Raw genomic sequence first — 15,560 nt, 5'->3', positions numbered from 1 at the left:
AGACTCCTGAAGATCTGTTAATTTCTTTTTTCTTTAGTCTATTTCTCTTGGTTGCTCAGACTGGATAAATTCTACTATTTTATCTTCAACTTCACCTCCTATCTCCTCCATTCTACTTTTGAGCCCATCTGCCAAGCATTTTACTTTGATTATTATATTTTTTCAATTCTAAAATGTCTTTGGTTTCTTTACTAAGTATCTTCAATGATTTTTACTAAGATCTTCTATTTCCTTTCTAAATCTTCCTATTTTTAAAAAAATTTTTCCAAGTGTGTTCATAATTATTACTGAAGCATATTTAGGGTGATGGCTTTAAAATCATTGTCAGACAATTCTAACATTTCTGTCATCTAAATGATAGCATCTATTGATTACCTTCTTATATTCAGTTTGAGGCTTTCCTAGTTCTTGGGATGGATTAGTGATTTTTGATTGAAATTCAGATACTTTGCTATGAGATTCTGGATCTTATTTAAACCTTCTGTTCCAGCTGACAGTCTGCTGGGCCTCCTCTGATACCACCACAGTCGGGAGGGAGAGAAGTGGCTCATTACTACTAGGTGGGGATGCAAGTCCAGGATCCCTGTGTGGCATCAACTGACACCATAGAAGGGAAACCTCATGACCACTCTACCAAAACGAAAGCCCCAGCCCCACACGGCCTTCTTCAACACCACCCTGTCGGAGATGTGACAGTGCCTTCTCGTACTCTGTGGCACAGTGGCAAAGAATCTGTCTGCTAATGCAGGAGATGCAAGAGATGCTGGTTCAATCTCTGGGTTGGGAAGATCTCCTAGAAAAGGGAATGGCAACCCACTCCAGTATTCTTGCCTGGAGAATCCCAAGGACAGAGGAGACTGGCAGGCTACAGTCCCTGGAGTCCCAAAGAGTCAGACACAACTAACTGAGCACACACATTACATACTTTGGCAAGAGCAAGTCTAGTTTTCCTACAAGGCCTTTGCTGGTAGAAGTGAGGGAAGGACCAGGGCCACCATTTTTTCTGTGATGTTTGGCTAGGGTTAGTTCAGTTCAATCACTCAGTCGTGTCTGACTCTGCAACCCCATGAATCACAGCACGCCAGGCCTCCCTGTCCATCACCAACTCCCGGAATTCACTCAGACTCATGTCCATTGAATCAGTGATGCCATCCAGCCATCTCATCCTCTGTCGTCCCCTTCTCCTCCTGCCCCCAATCCCTCCCAGCATCAAAGTCTTTTCCAATGAGTCAACTCTTCGCATGAGGTGGCCAAAGTACCGGAGTTTCAGCTTTACCATCATTCCTTCCAAAGAAATCCCAGGGCTGATCTCCTTCAGAATGGACTGGTTGGATCTCCTTGCAGTCCAAGGGACTCTCAAGAGTTTTCTCCAACACCACAGTTCAAAAGCATCAATTCTTCGGCGCTCAGCCTTCTTCACAGTCCAACTCTCACATCCATACGTGACCACAGGAAAAACCATAGCCTTGACTAGATGGACCTTAGTCGGCAAAGTAATGTCTCTGCTTTTGAATATGCTATCTAGGTTGGTCATAACTTTTCTTCCAAGGAGTAAGCATCTTTTAATTTCACAGCTGCAATCACCATCTGTAGTGATTTTGGAGCCCAGAAAAATAAAGTCTGACATTGTTTCCACTGTTTCCCCATCTATTTCCCATGAAGTGATGGGACCGGATGCCATGGGTAGCTGTTGTTTAAAAATTTTGGCTAGGGTAGCTGTTGTTTAAAAGTTTTGTCATGCTAGGCTGCCCCTTTCCTGGTTCTTTGGCTAAAAAAGAGTACGCTTTGTTTGGACTTCTTTGTGTCTTTACCTAATTTTCTTTCCAGGTTACCAGGTTTTTTTAACTTGAAATTATAAAAAGGATTTATCAAAGGATATACGAGGCAAAAAAGGAAACTCAAGGAACTAGCTTGCCACAGTGTCGTTTCTTGGATCCCAAAGTTCCTAGTTAGAGTCTCAGTCTCTCCACCTTTCAGATCTATCCTGTTTGTAACACCGGGTTTTTACTTGCACTTCGCAGGAAGAACAGGAAAAAGAACTTCCAGTGCATCATTCACAGAAGTGGAAGTCTCACAGCTAAGCTTCAAAAACTACCTCTTGTGTGTGTGTTAAGCCACTTCAGTCATGTACGACTCTTTGCGACCCCATGGACTGTAGTCTACCAGGCTCCTCCGTCCTTCGGGTTCTCCAGGCAAGAATACTGGAATGGGCTGCCGTTTCCTCCTCCAGAGGATCTTCCCAACCTAGAGCTCAAACCCACGTCTCTTATGTCTCCTGCATTGGCAGGCAGGTTCTTTACCAACTGTGCCACCTAGGAAGCACATTATCAAACAAGAATATCCATAATTACATTTAAAGGCTATTAAAATAATCTCTCCTTTTTCAACTACATATCTGCATGAAGCCAGAATTTTTCTCATATAGTTCAGTCAAAACAACTTATCACAAAATTGAATGCAGAAGCAAGCATAAGAATCTAGCTGTCATCTATTAAGCCAAGCATTAGAGATTTGCAAAAAATACAACTCCAGTTTTACACTACTTCTTTGTTTTAAAAAATATAACTATTTTTCATATAGCATGTTAACATATATTATTTTAGTACTGTTATTTTGCATTTAGAAAATAAACACTTTAGCATTTTCCCAGTTTTAACTTCCAAAATTGAAAATGTCAATAGAGACAAGACACATAAATAATTATTAAAGTCCTCAATAATTTTTAAGAACATAAAAAAGGGTCCTGAAACCAAAAAGTTTGAGAGTCTATGAGATAGAGAAAACTAATATTAAAGGAAGCTCTTACTTCCTCTCCTAAGAGTTGTAACTGTGGTTTGTGAGCACTCTGGCCAGTTCCTGGTATCAGTTCAGGCAGTACCCCTGGTCTTGATGGAACAACAGCAGCATATTCTTGACTGACATCCATAACAGGAGCTCCGTGCAGTATACTACAGTGTGAAAAAAATTTTTTTTTAAGTCATTGATAAAGCAACAGGTATTTACTCTCATTTTATATCTCTGTGAAATAAACACATTGACATTTGATATCTACACTAAATGAGACTTCACTGGTGGCTCAGCTGGTAAAGAATCAACCTGCCAATGCAGAAGACACAAGAGATGCAGGTTCAATTCCTGGGTCAGGAAGCTCCCCTGGAGAAGGGAATGGCTACTCACTCCAGAATTTTTCCCTGGAGAAATCCATGGACAGAGGAGCCTGGCAGGCTACAGTCCATGGGGTCACAGTCAGTCGGACACAGTTGAGAGCACATGCATGCATGTATTTTGCTAAATAGATATTATGCAGAAGTCAGATAACTCAAAATGGGGAATAACTCAAAAAATAATTTATGTTTGCTTCTGAATGTACTTTAGTAGTAACCTTTTGGTGGCTTTGTTTTATAATATAATAATAATAAATTCACTCTACAAAAGTCTCATTGCAACAGAGGTAAAAAGTTCTCTACCTTCCGATTCCTAACCTGCTCCCCACTCCAAGCTCATGGGAAATGGTTTCATTTCTTAGCCCAAGGCAAAGCATCACCCTAAGCAGAACTGCCTGCTCACATTAAGGTTTTTCTTTCTTGATTCATATCTTGCCAGGATGAACAAAAAACTGTTATGGCATTAGGTCTTTACTTCTGGGCTACCAACAATATACAGGGCTTCCTTAGTAGCTCAGAACGTCTTCCCTGTAGTTCAAAAGGTAAAGAATCTGCCTGCCAATGCAGGAAATGTGGGCTTGATCCTTGGGCTGGGAAGATCCCCTGGAGAAATAAATGGCAATCCACTCCAGTAATCTTGCCTGGAGAATCCTATGGACAGAGGAGGCTGGTAGACTACAGTCCATGGGGTCGCAAAAGTGTCAGGCACAACTTAGCAACTTAACAACAACTAACTATATATACATAAGAAGAATATACATAGGAGGTTTAAAACTTATCAACAAAAGCCTGAATTAAACCGAGATGAGGTAAATCAAAATCTGAAGGCAAAATGTGTCATTAATGACTGACTTACAGATGGCTTGAAATAACATTAAATTTTGTATTATCAGTTCAGTTCAGTTGCTCAGTCATGTCCGACTGTTTGCAACCCCATGAATCGCAGCACGCCAGGCCTCCCTGTCCATCACCAACTCCCGGAGTTCACTCAGATTCATGTCCATCGAGTCAGTGATGCCATCCAGCCATCTCATCCTCTGTCGTCCCCTTCTCCTCCTGCCCCCAATCCCGCCCAGCATCAGAGTCTTTTCCAATGAGTCAACTCTTCCCATGAGGTGGCCAAAGTACCGGAGTTTCAGCTTTAGCATCATTCCTTCCAAAGAAATGCCAGGGTTGATCTCCTTCAGAATGGACTGGTTGGATCTCCTTGCAGTCCAAGGGACTCTCAAGAGTCTTCTCCAACACCACAGTTCAAAAGCATCAATTCTTCGGCGTTCAGCCTTCTTCACAGTCCAACTCTCACATCCATACATGACCACAGGAAAAACCATAGCCTTGACTAGACGGACCTTAGTCGGCAAACTAATGTCTCTGCTTTTGAATATGCTATCTAGGTTGGTCATAACTTTTCTTCCAAGGAGTAAGCATCTTTTAATTTCATAACACTATACAAAATATATAAAATGAGTATAAAGTGGAACTACACTGACTATAGCCATATTTCAATTTCACTTAAAAGTAGAGCCAATGTTCCCTCGAATGCTTGGTATACCATTACCTGAACAGACAATCACTTTAGAGCCACCAAATATGAAAACCAAGCACACCCATACCAGACTGACTGCACTTAACAATATGCTGAAATCCTCAGATTCTATCATATCAAACCAGCTCTTAAAAATCAGGCCCACCCAAAGCTAGGCTGGAGAAGACAGGGCTTTGCCAAACTAGGTTCATGGGGGAAATAAGCCTTCTATCTCACCCAGTTAAATATCTGAATTCAAAGAGAAGGTAAAGCTCAACTCCCAGCACAATGGAACACACTGTCATTCAACATCCAATACAATATGCTTTCCCAAACTGCTGAGGATGGAGAGGTGACGACTCTCCTGCAGCCAGTGTCTGAGATGTGTCTTAGGATCTACTAACCAGATGCACTCACATACAGTCTAGAAGAAGGCTGGCAAACAGTCATGGCAACACTGAGTTCTTCTGTAGCAGCCTTCCAGTTACATCTTTTGTGGGTAGGCTTTTTTGCCAGTGAATGTTTCAAACAGACATGGCGTATCTCCAGAATCAAAAGCTGTGGCAGGAGAGGCCACATAATCTCTGAGTCTCAGCTAAAGTGGTATGTTGCCAAGGTTGGCCTCCAGCTTTTCCACCTTCCTGACTCTACCAGAAGGAGCAGCAGGCATGGAAGCCAGTTAAACGTGCTATACGAGTCATCTCTGAAAAGTCCAGACTGCCTAGAGCCCATTCTTCCAATCTTTCCATTGATTTTACAAGCATCATATTCCCATTATCAGATTCCTTTATGCTAAAATAGCTAAAAATGTTTGTTTTCTGCAACTGGATCCTCACTGATATATTCAGCAAAAACAAAAGAGTGGGATATTGCACTGTCTAGAGTAACGAGCCAAGAGAGTACGTACATGACGAGCAGGGAGGAGAGGGGTGACTTAAGAAGCTACCTTGAGGCACTGCTATATTTTTATCTGGCCCTAAGCCAAAGCTTTTGACTGTGTGGACCACAACTCTGGAAAATTATTAAAGAGATGGGAATACCAGACCACCTGATCTGCCTCTTAAGAAATCTGTATGCAGTTAGAACTGGACATGGAACAACAGACTGGTTCCAAATTGGGAAACAAGTATGTCAAGGCTGTATATTGCCACCCTGCTTATTTAACTTATATGCAGAGTACGTCATGAGAAACAATGGGCTGGAGGAAGCACAAGCTGGAATCAAGATTGCCGGGAGAAATATCAATAACCTCAGATATGCAGATGATACCACCCTTATGGCAGAAAGCAAAGAAGAACTAAAGAGCCTCTTGATGAAAGTGAAAGAGGAGAGCGAAAAAGTTGGCTTAAAGCTCAACATTCAGAAAATGAAGATCATGGCATCCGGTCCCATCACTTCATGGCAAATAGATGGGGAAACAGCAGAAACAGTAACAGACTTTATTTTGGGGGGCTCCAAAATCACTGCAGATGGTAACTGCAGCCATGAAATTAAAAGATGCTTGCTCTTTGGAAGAAAAGTTATGACCAACCAAGACAGCATATTAAAAAGCAGAGATATTAGTTTGCCAACAAAGGTCCAACTAGTCAAAGCTATGGTTTTTCCGGTAGTCATGTAAGGATGTGAGAGTTGGAGTATAATGAAAGCTGAGCGCCGAAGAATTGATGCTTTTGAACTGTGGTGTTGGAGAAGACTCTTGAGAGTCCCTTGGACAGCAAGGAGGTCCAACCAGTCCATCCTAAAGGAAATCAGTCCTGAATATTCATTGGAAGGACAGATGCTAAAGCTGAAACTCCAATACTTTAGCCACCTCATGTGAAGAACTGACTCATTTGAAAAGACCCTGATACTGAGAAAGATTGCAGGCAGGAGAAGGGGATGACAGAGGATGAGATGCTTGGATGGCATCACTGACTCAATGGACGAGTTTGAGTAAACTCCAGGAATTGGCCATGGACAGGGAGGCCTGGCGTGCTGCAGTCCATGAGGTCACAAAGAGTCGGACACAACTGAGCAATTGAACTGAACTGAACTAAAGCCAAAAACAAAGTGGTCAGGATCATTTACATATTACTGTCTTTTCATATCCCAAATGTGCATCAAAAAAAAAAAAAAAAACAAATTCTGGTTGGTTGGAAGGAAAGTGAGAGAGGTCATTGGACATTTTAAAGTGCATAGCTAGTTCTGGTAGATATGAACTGGAGATCTTAGTGGAAAGGCTACCCAAGGTTAGCAACTATTCCTGCCTGACAAAAATAAATCATTTGCTTTGAAATTTTTGTCCGAATTGTCCCTGCTTCCTTCTTAATTTCCAGAGAAAAGAACCAATCCTTTTGAGAGATCCTCCCTTTGGAGATCACCACTATCTCAGTGGTTCAGACTGAAAATCTCTTCTTCTCCAACCTCTCCCTCATCCCAGCAGTAATCACGAGTCCTGACTCTTCTCCGTCCAGTGTCTCTCCACCCTGTTTCATTCTTCTCTCAGCTGAGTCCTGTGATAACATTTTTGCTGTCCCTCACTTCCAAACTTTCCCTCCTCTAATCCATGCTACAGACTGGTACCAAAGTTATTGTCAGTTACCCTCTTCCAAATACTTTGATGACTGCACACACACACAAGCTCCTGGCCTCGCCATTAGGGCCCTCCACACCTGGGCATCACCTACTTTACCAATTCTACTTCCCTCCCCAACCCCCAGCCCAATCTTTCACTGCACAAAAGATGCTCTAGATTACTCCAGCTGTTGCAGGAGAGACAGGGAAACTGAACTACAAATACCTACAATACAAGGTGGCTGTGAAAACACTGAAAAGACGACTCAGGTCTCAACTATTCCATGGGGCCTTTACAAATGTCCCTCTGCCCAGCAAAAATTCATCTTTGCCTCCCTAGTTTCCCGGTGCATTTGATCTGCAATTTCATTACAGAATATGCTGCATTTTGTTCTGTGTGTTTTTCACAGCAGATTACAGGCTAGTTGGGGCGGGGGAAGACTGACTCATTCATTTCCTGTCTCCCATGAGTACAGTAGATACTGAATACCTATTGTTTAACACTGTGCTTGAAAAATCCCACAGCCAAAGCCAGTCCAGACCGTGTCCTGAGAAACTGAGAATAATGGGTTGGCATGATGTACTACACTGATTCTCAAGGTGTATTCCCTAACCAGCATCATTAGCACCACATAGGAACTTGTTAGAAATTAAAATTCTTGAGTCCCATTAAAAGGTCTGGGGAGAACCCCAGCCTTCTGTGTTTTAAACAGCCCTACAGTTAATTCTGATGCACAATGAAGTCTGAGAAGCACTGATGCAGTGCTCAGATGGTAAAGAGTCTGTCTGCAATGCAGGAGATCCGGGTTCGATCCCTGGGTTGGGAAGATCCCCTAGAGAAGGAAGTGGCAGCCCACTCCAGTATTCTTGCCTGGAAAATCCCATGGACTATGGAGCCTGGTAGGTTACCGTCCATGGGGTCGCAAAGAGTCGGACACGACTGAGTGACTTCACTTCACAGTTAATTCTGATGCACAATGAAGTCTGAGAAGCAGTGATGCACTGCAGCCTTTCCCAGCAGTCTGATGATAAGAATATCCTGGGATGCTTGTCAGATCTATAGCTCCCCAGATACTTCCTCTGGAGATTCTAGTTCAGTTGGTTTGGAATAGAGACCAAGATCACTTAAACACTCCAGGTGGTCTTTATCCTCGGGAAAAGCCTAAAAAGCACAGTGAGAAGAGCTAGCCTTTGGAACGAAGTTAAAAACCAGCATTTTAGCTTTAGTTTGGCCACTTGATGTGCTGTGTTGGGTAAGTCATTTTTCCTTCTTAAGGCTCCGTTTCCTCATCTATGAAAAGCAACAGCGATGGGATCTTTCAGCATCTAATGCTTAAAAATAATATATGTAACAAATTTGCACAAAGTTCAGAAAAATACATTAAGTAGTTGATATTACAATCATTTTTGTTATTATGACTGAGAGGACTGAATGAAGCAAACAAGCCCATCTCAGAGCGAGTTAAACCTCGTTCTCAGTCAACACTGATCTCCCAAGGGCCAGAGATATAAACTAGGGTTCTTATTATAAGTTAGAAGAAGTTTGGAGAACATTTGCTCTAGGCTGTGAGCACTCTTAAGAATCTTCACCCACATCTTTTATGACTTACATAAAAGTGACTGCGGGCTCCATCCCGTGATGCATGGAGGGTTCTCCCTCCAGCAACCCTCTCACCCTCCCTGGTGTGACTCTAACAACGGAGAAGTTACACATCACATCCTCCCTACCCCTTCCTCAGAAAATTCATTGTGCTCCTTGGGGTACTAAGCCTGGGGAGCATTCACAGGATAAAGCTCACAGCCATTTTTATGCAACTCAGAGAAGATGTGTTCAGAGATAGTTTGAGCGTTCACGCAAAAAGTTTTGTCAAAGTAATACTTACATGCAATATTCTATCCCAAACACCGTTTCTTTAAGGGGCTCATAGCAAGCCATTAAGTTGATCGCACAATCCACTTACTAGGTCACAATCGACAACTTAGAAAACAGTAATTTAAAAGAATGTTGTTTCAAAAGCAAACTTCTAGGTCTAGAAAAGACTTTAAGAGCTCACCTTCTTGAAGATACTAATCTACAAATAATTTTGCTTAGTAAAGTCTTTAAAATCTATAGCAGAGAAAATGAATATTTTCAATACTTTAAAAAATTCAGGAAACATAGTCTTCAATAAAATAATAAATCTAAAGAAGAATAAGCCAAAGAAGAATAAGAGTATAATTATGCAGAATCTTTTATACAAATATAATCAGGGAGGGGGGAATTTTATTTTAATCATTGTAACTTCATTGCTACATGCAAACAGTGACATCTGGTGGAATGACACCGCTTTGCTTTCAGACATTTTTGTGTGAAAGTCGCTCAGTTGTGTCGACTCTGCGACCCCAGAGTGTGACCCCATGGACTACAGAGTCCATAGAATTCTCCAGGCCAGAATACTGGAGTGGGTAGCCATTTCTTTCTCCAGGGGATCTTCCCAGCCCAGGGATCGAACCCAGGTCTCCCGCATTGCAGGCGGATTTTTTACCAGCTGAGCCACCAAGGAAGCCCAAGAACACTGGAGTGGGTGGCCTACCCCTTCTCCAGCGGATCTTCCCAACTCAGGAATTGAACCGAGGTCTCCTACACTGCAGGCAGATTCTTTACCAGCTGAGCTACTAGATGTTGGCAGATACGAAATCAGGCAAATTTCCAAATAAATTTTTTGGTGTTTCCATATAAAAACAAAAATATACTAATCTTATCAAATATTTATAATGTGTACTAACATAAATTTGTCATCCCAATTTATTTTTTAAAGTATGCTTAAGGCTTACTTAGGTATGGGGGCTACTTGTTGAAAATGAATTAACAAAAGTCTAAATGAGGTTACTGTTGATGCCAGTCCTAACTGCCACCTACTGTGATTGGGGTGCAAAATTCTGCCTCTGTTTCCCCACCTATAACATGAGATGGTTAGGCAAGGGCAAGGCCAAGGTCTCTTACAGCTCTTATATATGTGCTTCTGTCACACACATCACCAGCAAGACCTCAAATGGGGCTTAGGTCTTATATTCTTTGGTATAATACCTTGGGTCATTGTCTGGATTATGTAGCAAGGAACAAGGCCAAGTAAGGGGTGGGGGGGTAGGCCAGGTCAGGATTGACCTGATCACCGAGGAATGAATGGCAGACAACGCAAGACATGGGGATGGTGGGGAAAGTCAGTCCCAGATACCCACACTGGAAGGACATGTGGAGCAGAAGACAAAACAGACGATCCCAAATGCAGAGCTGCAGACCACAGCACTGCAGGTGACACTGGGAAGGTCTAAAAGGGATGAGGGCACATTCTAGTGTGGGGGCGGGAGCAACCGGTGACACGGAGTACAAATACAGGCAGTATTCGGTGAGAGCTTTCAACAATTGAGCAATTAGTATCAGAAAAGTCCCCTCAGGGAGCAAGGCCCCAGCTTTGGCCCAGGACTCAGAAACAGAGCTTCAGTTCTAAGAAGGAACAAACGATACAAGATAAAATCCCCACCCGAATAAGCGTAAACCCTACTTTCGAAATTGGGTCATAACAGACCAAATACAAAGCATCAAGGGTGAGTAAAATATGATCCTTCCTAGTTTATATCAGGATTGGTTCTGAAAACGAGATAAGAATCAGTGTTTGGAATTGAAACATAGAAAAAAATAAGAGGAATTTTTATAAGGTCACAAAACAGTAAACTTATATATACACATATATGTGTGTGTGTGTGTATGAATATTTATATAAATAATTCCCTGGTGGTCCAGTGGTTAAGACTCTGCACTCCCAATGCAGGGAGCACGGGTTCGATCCTAGGCCAGGGGAACTAAGCAGAAACTAACGCAACATTGTAAGTCAACAATGAAAATTAATTTTAAAAAACTGTGATATATTGGAAACCACATTTAGGATCAGAGCGACTTGGGTCTGATTCCCAGCTTTCACCAGCTCTATAAATATGAACTGGTCAATCTCTGAACCTCCTTTTCTCTGTTTGGGAAACAGAATGATTTCATCTATTGCATCGAGTGGTTGTTAAAAATAAATTATGCAATAAATGTACCTCAATAGACTTTCTACTAGATAATATTCTGCTTTCCATTTCAGATATTGCTACCCTACTCAAGATGGGGGGCCAGATAAAATCTTCCTGATGGAAGTACATTTTATATAGTTGATTTGTAAGCTGTAAGTAGTAAAGATAATAAGTCAAAATAATTACTCATATGTCTGCCCTTCAGTTTTAAAATTAAAATCCTCGAAGGATTATAAATGTCAAGATAACATCTTTAATGTCTTTTCTGTAAAATGTATGTATAAGTAATATATGTGCATGCACAGAAAAAAAGCCAAGAATAATCTTTCCACATAGGAAACTCAGTAGGAAAAGGTCGGCTTCTAGTACAATAGTTTTAACACTCACAGATGAAAACCATAGATGCAAAATCTCTCAGTCCTGTCCTCTCCCACCTCCAACACCTTTCAAGAATACTGCCAAGTGTATCTGATATGACAATAAATGAATATGAGATGATCCAGCCTACTATAAGAAAATTAATTTCTGATTGGCTTAACTAATATTCAATACTATGCAATCTACAAGGGAAACAACTTAGAAAAAATTAAAAATTCAAGGACAAATATATTCCCTTGTAGCTCAGCTGGTAAAGGATCCACCTACAATGAAGGAGACCTGCGTTCGATCTCTGGGTTGGGAAGATCCCTTGGAGAAGGGAAAGGATACCCACTCCAGTATTCTGGCCTGGAGAATTCCATGGACTGTATAGTCCATGGGGTCCCAAAGAGTTGGACACAACTGAGCGACTTTCACTTTCATATATCATATAAATAAAGCAAAAATAAGACGAAGTATAATTTCACTTTTTATCAATTTGGTGTAAAATATAAAAGGAAAATAGAAGGATCACAGTTAACAGTTTCCTGAATTTTCCTCCATGCTAAAAATCTGTTTGTGCATAATCACGTATCTGTTTATATACTGGGTTCTAACTCCTCTCAGTACGCAGAGCTCTAACTTATTCTTTGCCACAATTCTAATACATCCCATCATTGGATGCACTATAAAAAGTCTTCCATTGTTGGACACTTAAGTTTTTTCCAGCTTTTAGTTATTACAAGGACAATTATAGTCTTTAATCATTTATTTTAATTAATAATAGTTATCAGCATATAGATCATATGTAAAGCTATGATCCTGAATAAGATCACCTTGAGAGTAGAGGCAGAAGAGAAAATAGATCCAAGGATAAGCTTTGGGCACTCCAATGCTTTGAAGTCAAGAGATGAGGCGATACCAGCAAGGGAGACTAAGAAGACATAGCAAAGGAGGCAGGAATCAAGAGAGACTGCAGTCCTGAAGGCCAAGGGATAAAGGTGTTGTAAGGAAGAGCAGGTGATCAACTGTGCTAGGTGCTACTGAGAAGTCATGATGAGGACTGTGCTATCTTAAAGCAAATCTGATCATGTCATTCTTCCTCAAATAATCCTATCAGTGGCTTCTCAACACACTGTGAATAACAATCTCTCCCCCAGGTCCCCACACACATGCTCTCACATACACACAGAGAACATCTATAATTCCTGCATAGTCTTGACCCTTGTGTTCTCTCCAGAATCAATGGCCTCACTGCTCTACTGATGGGCATCTTTCTAATTCTCAAATGGGTTACAACTGTCCACAGCACAGACTCTCAAAGTTCAGCTTGCATACACATCACCTGTATTTTTAACAAGCTTCCAGGTGATGGTGATGCTGCTAGTCTGTGAACCATACTTTGGAGTAGCAAGAAACTAAAAATATTCTTTCCCTTCTTCCTGGCTATCTTCTGTTCATTCCTAAATTTCAATTTAACTATCATTTGCTCAATCTTCCACAGATAATTGAAAACATGCTTCTATATACTGCCCATCTGCATATTAACTGTCAAACTCACAATAATTAATTCACTACCTTTCTTCTCTGCTAATCTCCAAATTCCCTGTGGGCAGAGATTGTTTCTTGTGTTCACAGATTCTTAACTCTGTCAGTCACTCAAGTTGTGTCCAACTATTTGCAACCCCATAGGTTGTAGCCTTCCAGGCTCCTCTGTCCATGGAATTCTCCAGGCAAGAATACTGGAGTAGGTAGCCATTCCCTTTTCCAGGGGATCTTCCCAACCCAGGGATCGAACCTGGGTCTCTTGCACCCCAGGCAGGTTCTTTACCATCTGAGCCACCAGCGAAGCTCCTCACAGATGCTTGCTGCTGCTAATCCTAAGTCACTTCAGTCGTGTCCAACTCTGTGCAACCCCATAGACGGCAGCCCACCAGGCTCCCTCATCCCTGGGATTCTCCAGGCAAGAACACTGGAGTGGATTGTCATTTCCTTCTCCAAGGCATGAAAGTGAAAAGTGAAAGTGAAGTCGATCAGTCATGTCCGACCCTCAGCAACCCCATGGACTGCAGCCCACCAGGCTCCTCCGTCCATGGGATTTTCCAGGCAAGAGTACTGGAGTGTGGTGCCATTGCCTTCTCCGCTCACAGATGCTTAGTTAGTGCCTAACTCAAAGCCTGCCACACAGTACTATTCAGACCTGTGTTTCATGATATAGAAAGATAATTATGGCATAATAAGCTTTAAAAATCAGGTTACAAAACATTATTTACATAGCATTACCCAAGTTTTGTTCCATATGATTTATTTGCAAACAACAAAGTCCAGAATCATATACTTAAGAAAAGTATTATCTCTGGATGGCAAGATCTTGAGTAATTGTTGTCCTTTTTTGTATTTTATTGCATATTTGTATTTTTATTATTATTTTATAGCAAAATAACAAATGAAATTAAACTTTGATTTCTACCATTTAACCTCTGCTTTTCCAATTTTTGTTGTGGTAGTCATGACTGCTATTTTAATGCACAGAACTAACCATCTACACATGTTTTTCTAAAATATGACTAGAAATTTCCCTTGTAATTTGAAGTTCAGTTGAGGGCTAAATTTGGTATCTCTAATCTAAGCATGTCTTACCACCAGAAGCTGGGCTGGCTATGAGGGATACCTGACTTGAGAGGGTCAGTCAATGTTTATTGACAGCATTTTTGCCACCCATTCTCTCTTTCTTGATGGTGGGTCAACAAAATATACATGCAATTTTACACAGAAAACTCACTAAAATAGAATGTAAGTCTATAAACAAACTTGATGACACACTGCAATTTAAGGTATGAAAAGTTGGCATTTCAAATTAGTGAGAAAAAGAGGATTTATTGAAAAAATAAACTTATTGTGCAATTAATTAGTCATTTGGGAAGGAAACAATAATGCTTAATCTTATCAAATTAATTAAAGATGGATCAAAGATTAAATTTTTTTTAAAGAAAGCAATAAAATTACTTGATGAAAATGTGAAAAATATATTTAAATTTAAGTGTAGCAAAGCCCTTTCTAAGAATGACACCAAGACTAGAAACACATAAAGGAAACTATTGCCAGTTTTCACTACTTCTGTATTAGTGTAAAACTTTTGTATGGCATAAAGCAGCATCAACAAAACTGAAAGCAAACAACAAAAATGTTTAAGGTCTTCATTAATACGACAAATAATTAAAATCTTTAATATAGAAAGATCATTTATAAATCAGTAAGAAAAAGATGAATGATAACAGAAGATAAATTGGTAATTCTCAAAAGGATAAAAACAAATAACCAAGAGACATCTAAAAATATGCTCAATCTTATTAGAAATGAATAAAAGAAATAAAGAGTTTTTTTTTTCTATATTAGATTAGGGAAAAAAATCATGAAAATTGACAATTAATAGTTTGGTCAGATTGAAAGGAAATGAACAATGCCATCAATTATTGGTAGGGATATAAGATGGTATAACTTTTCCAGAGAGAATTTCAGCAATATGCATCAAAATTTTTAAACCAAAAAATTTAATAAGTAATTCCATACCAAGAAATTTTCTTAAGCTACAGATTGGTTAAGTTAGCAAATATTATGGAATAATTTAAATGTTCACACATAACCTTGAGCGAAAAATATCAGTCTATAGAATGCCATCTATGGTTTAAATTCATGTATAGACAGAAATGTTCACAAGGCTTTTCACCAAAATTCCATGCTATTCACTAAAATTCCATGCTAAGAATCCTAATTCTTAGATGTCTATAAACTTCTCTTTATCAGAAATTTCTATATGCAAAAGTATGATCAATATGGAGTATTTTTATAGTTCTCATCAAAATTGTTATTTAACAAAATAAACAAGTTTGAACAGTAGATTGCTATTTTAA

At 40.2% G+C, this 15,560-nt stretch overlaps 1 protein-coding gene across 1 annotated transcript in view; it reads right to left on the bottom strand.

Annotated features, from left to right (window-relative positions):
* TTC6 (tetratricopeptide repeat domain 6) overlaps window positions 1–15,560 on the bottom strand; it is a 198,872-nt gene that overhangs the window by 115,107 nt on the left and 68,205 nt on the right. The window contains exon 6 of the mRNA XM_068991521.1: window positions 2,807–2,948. Within this exon, the coding sequence (XP_068847622.1) occupies window positions 2,807–2,948 (142 nt within the window). The remainder of the gene's footprint in view (window positions 1–2,806; window positions 2,949–15,560) is intronic.

This window comes from Capricornis sumatraensis, chromosome 19, assembly GCF_032405125.1.
Source record: "Capricornis sumatraensis isolate serow.1 chromosome 19, serow.2, whole genome shotgun sequence".
Classification (NCBI taxonomy): domain Eukaryota; kingdom Metazoa; phylum Chordata; class Mammalia; order Artiodactyla; family Bovidae; genus Capricornis; species Capricornis sumatraensis.
Note: the sequence above shows the minus strand (reverse complement) of the source record. Positions and strands in the feature narration are given on the sequence as shown.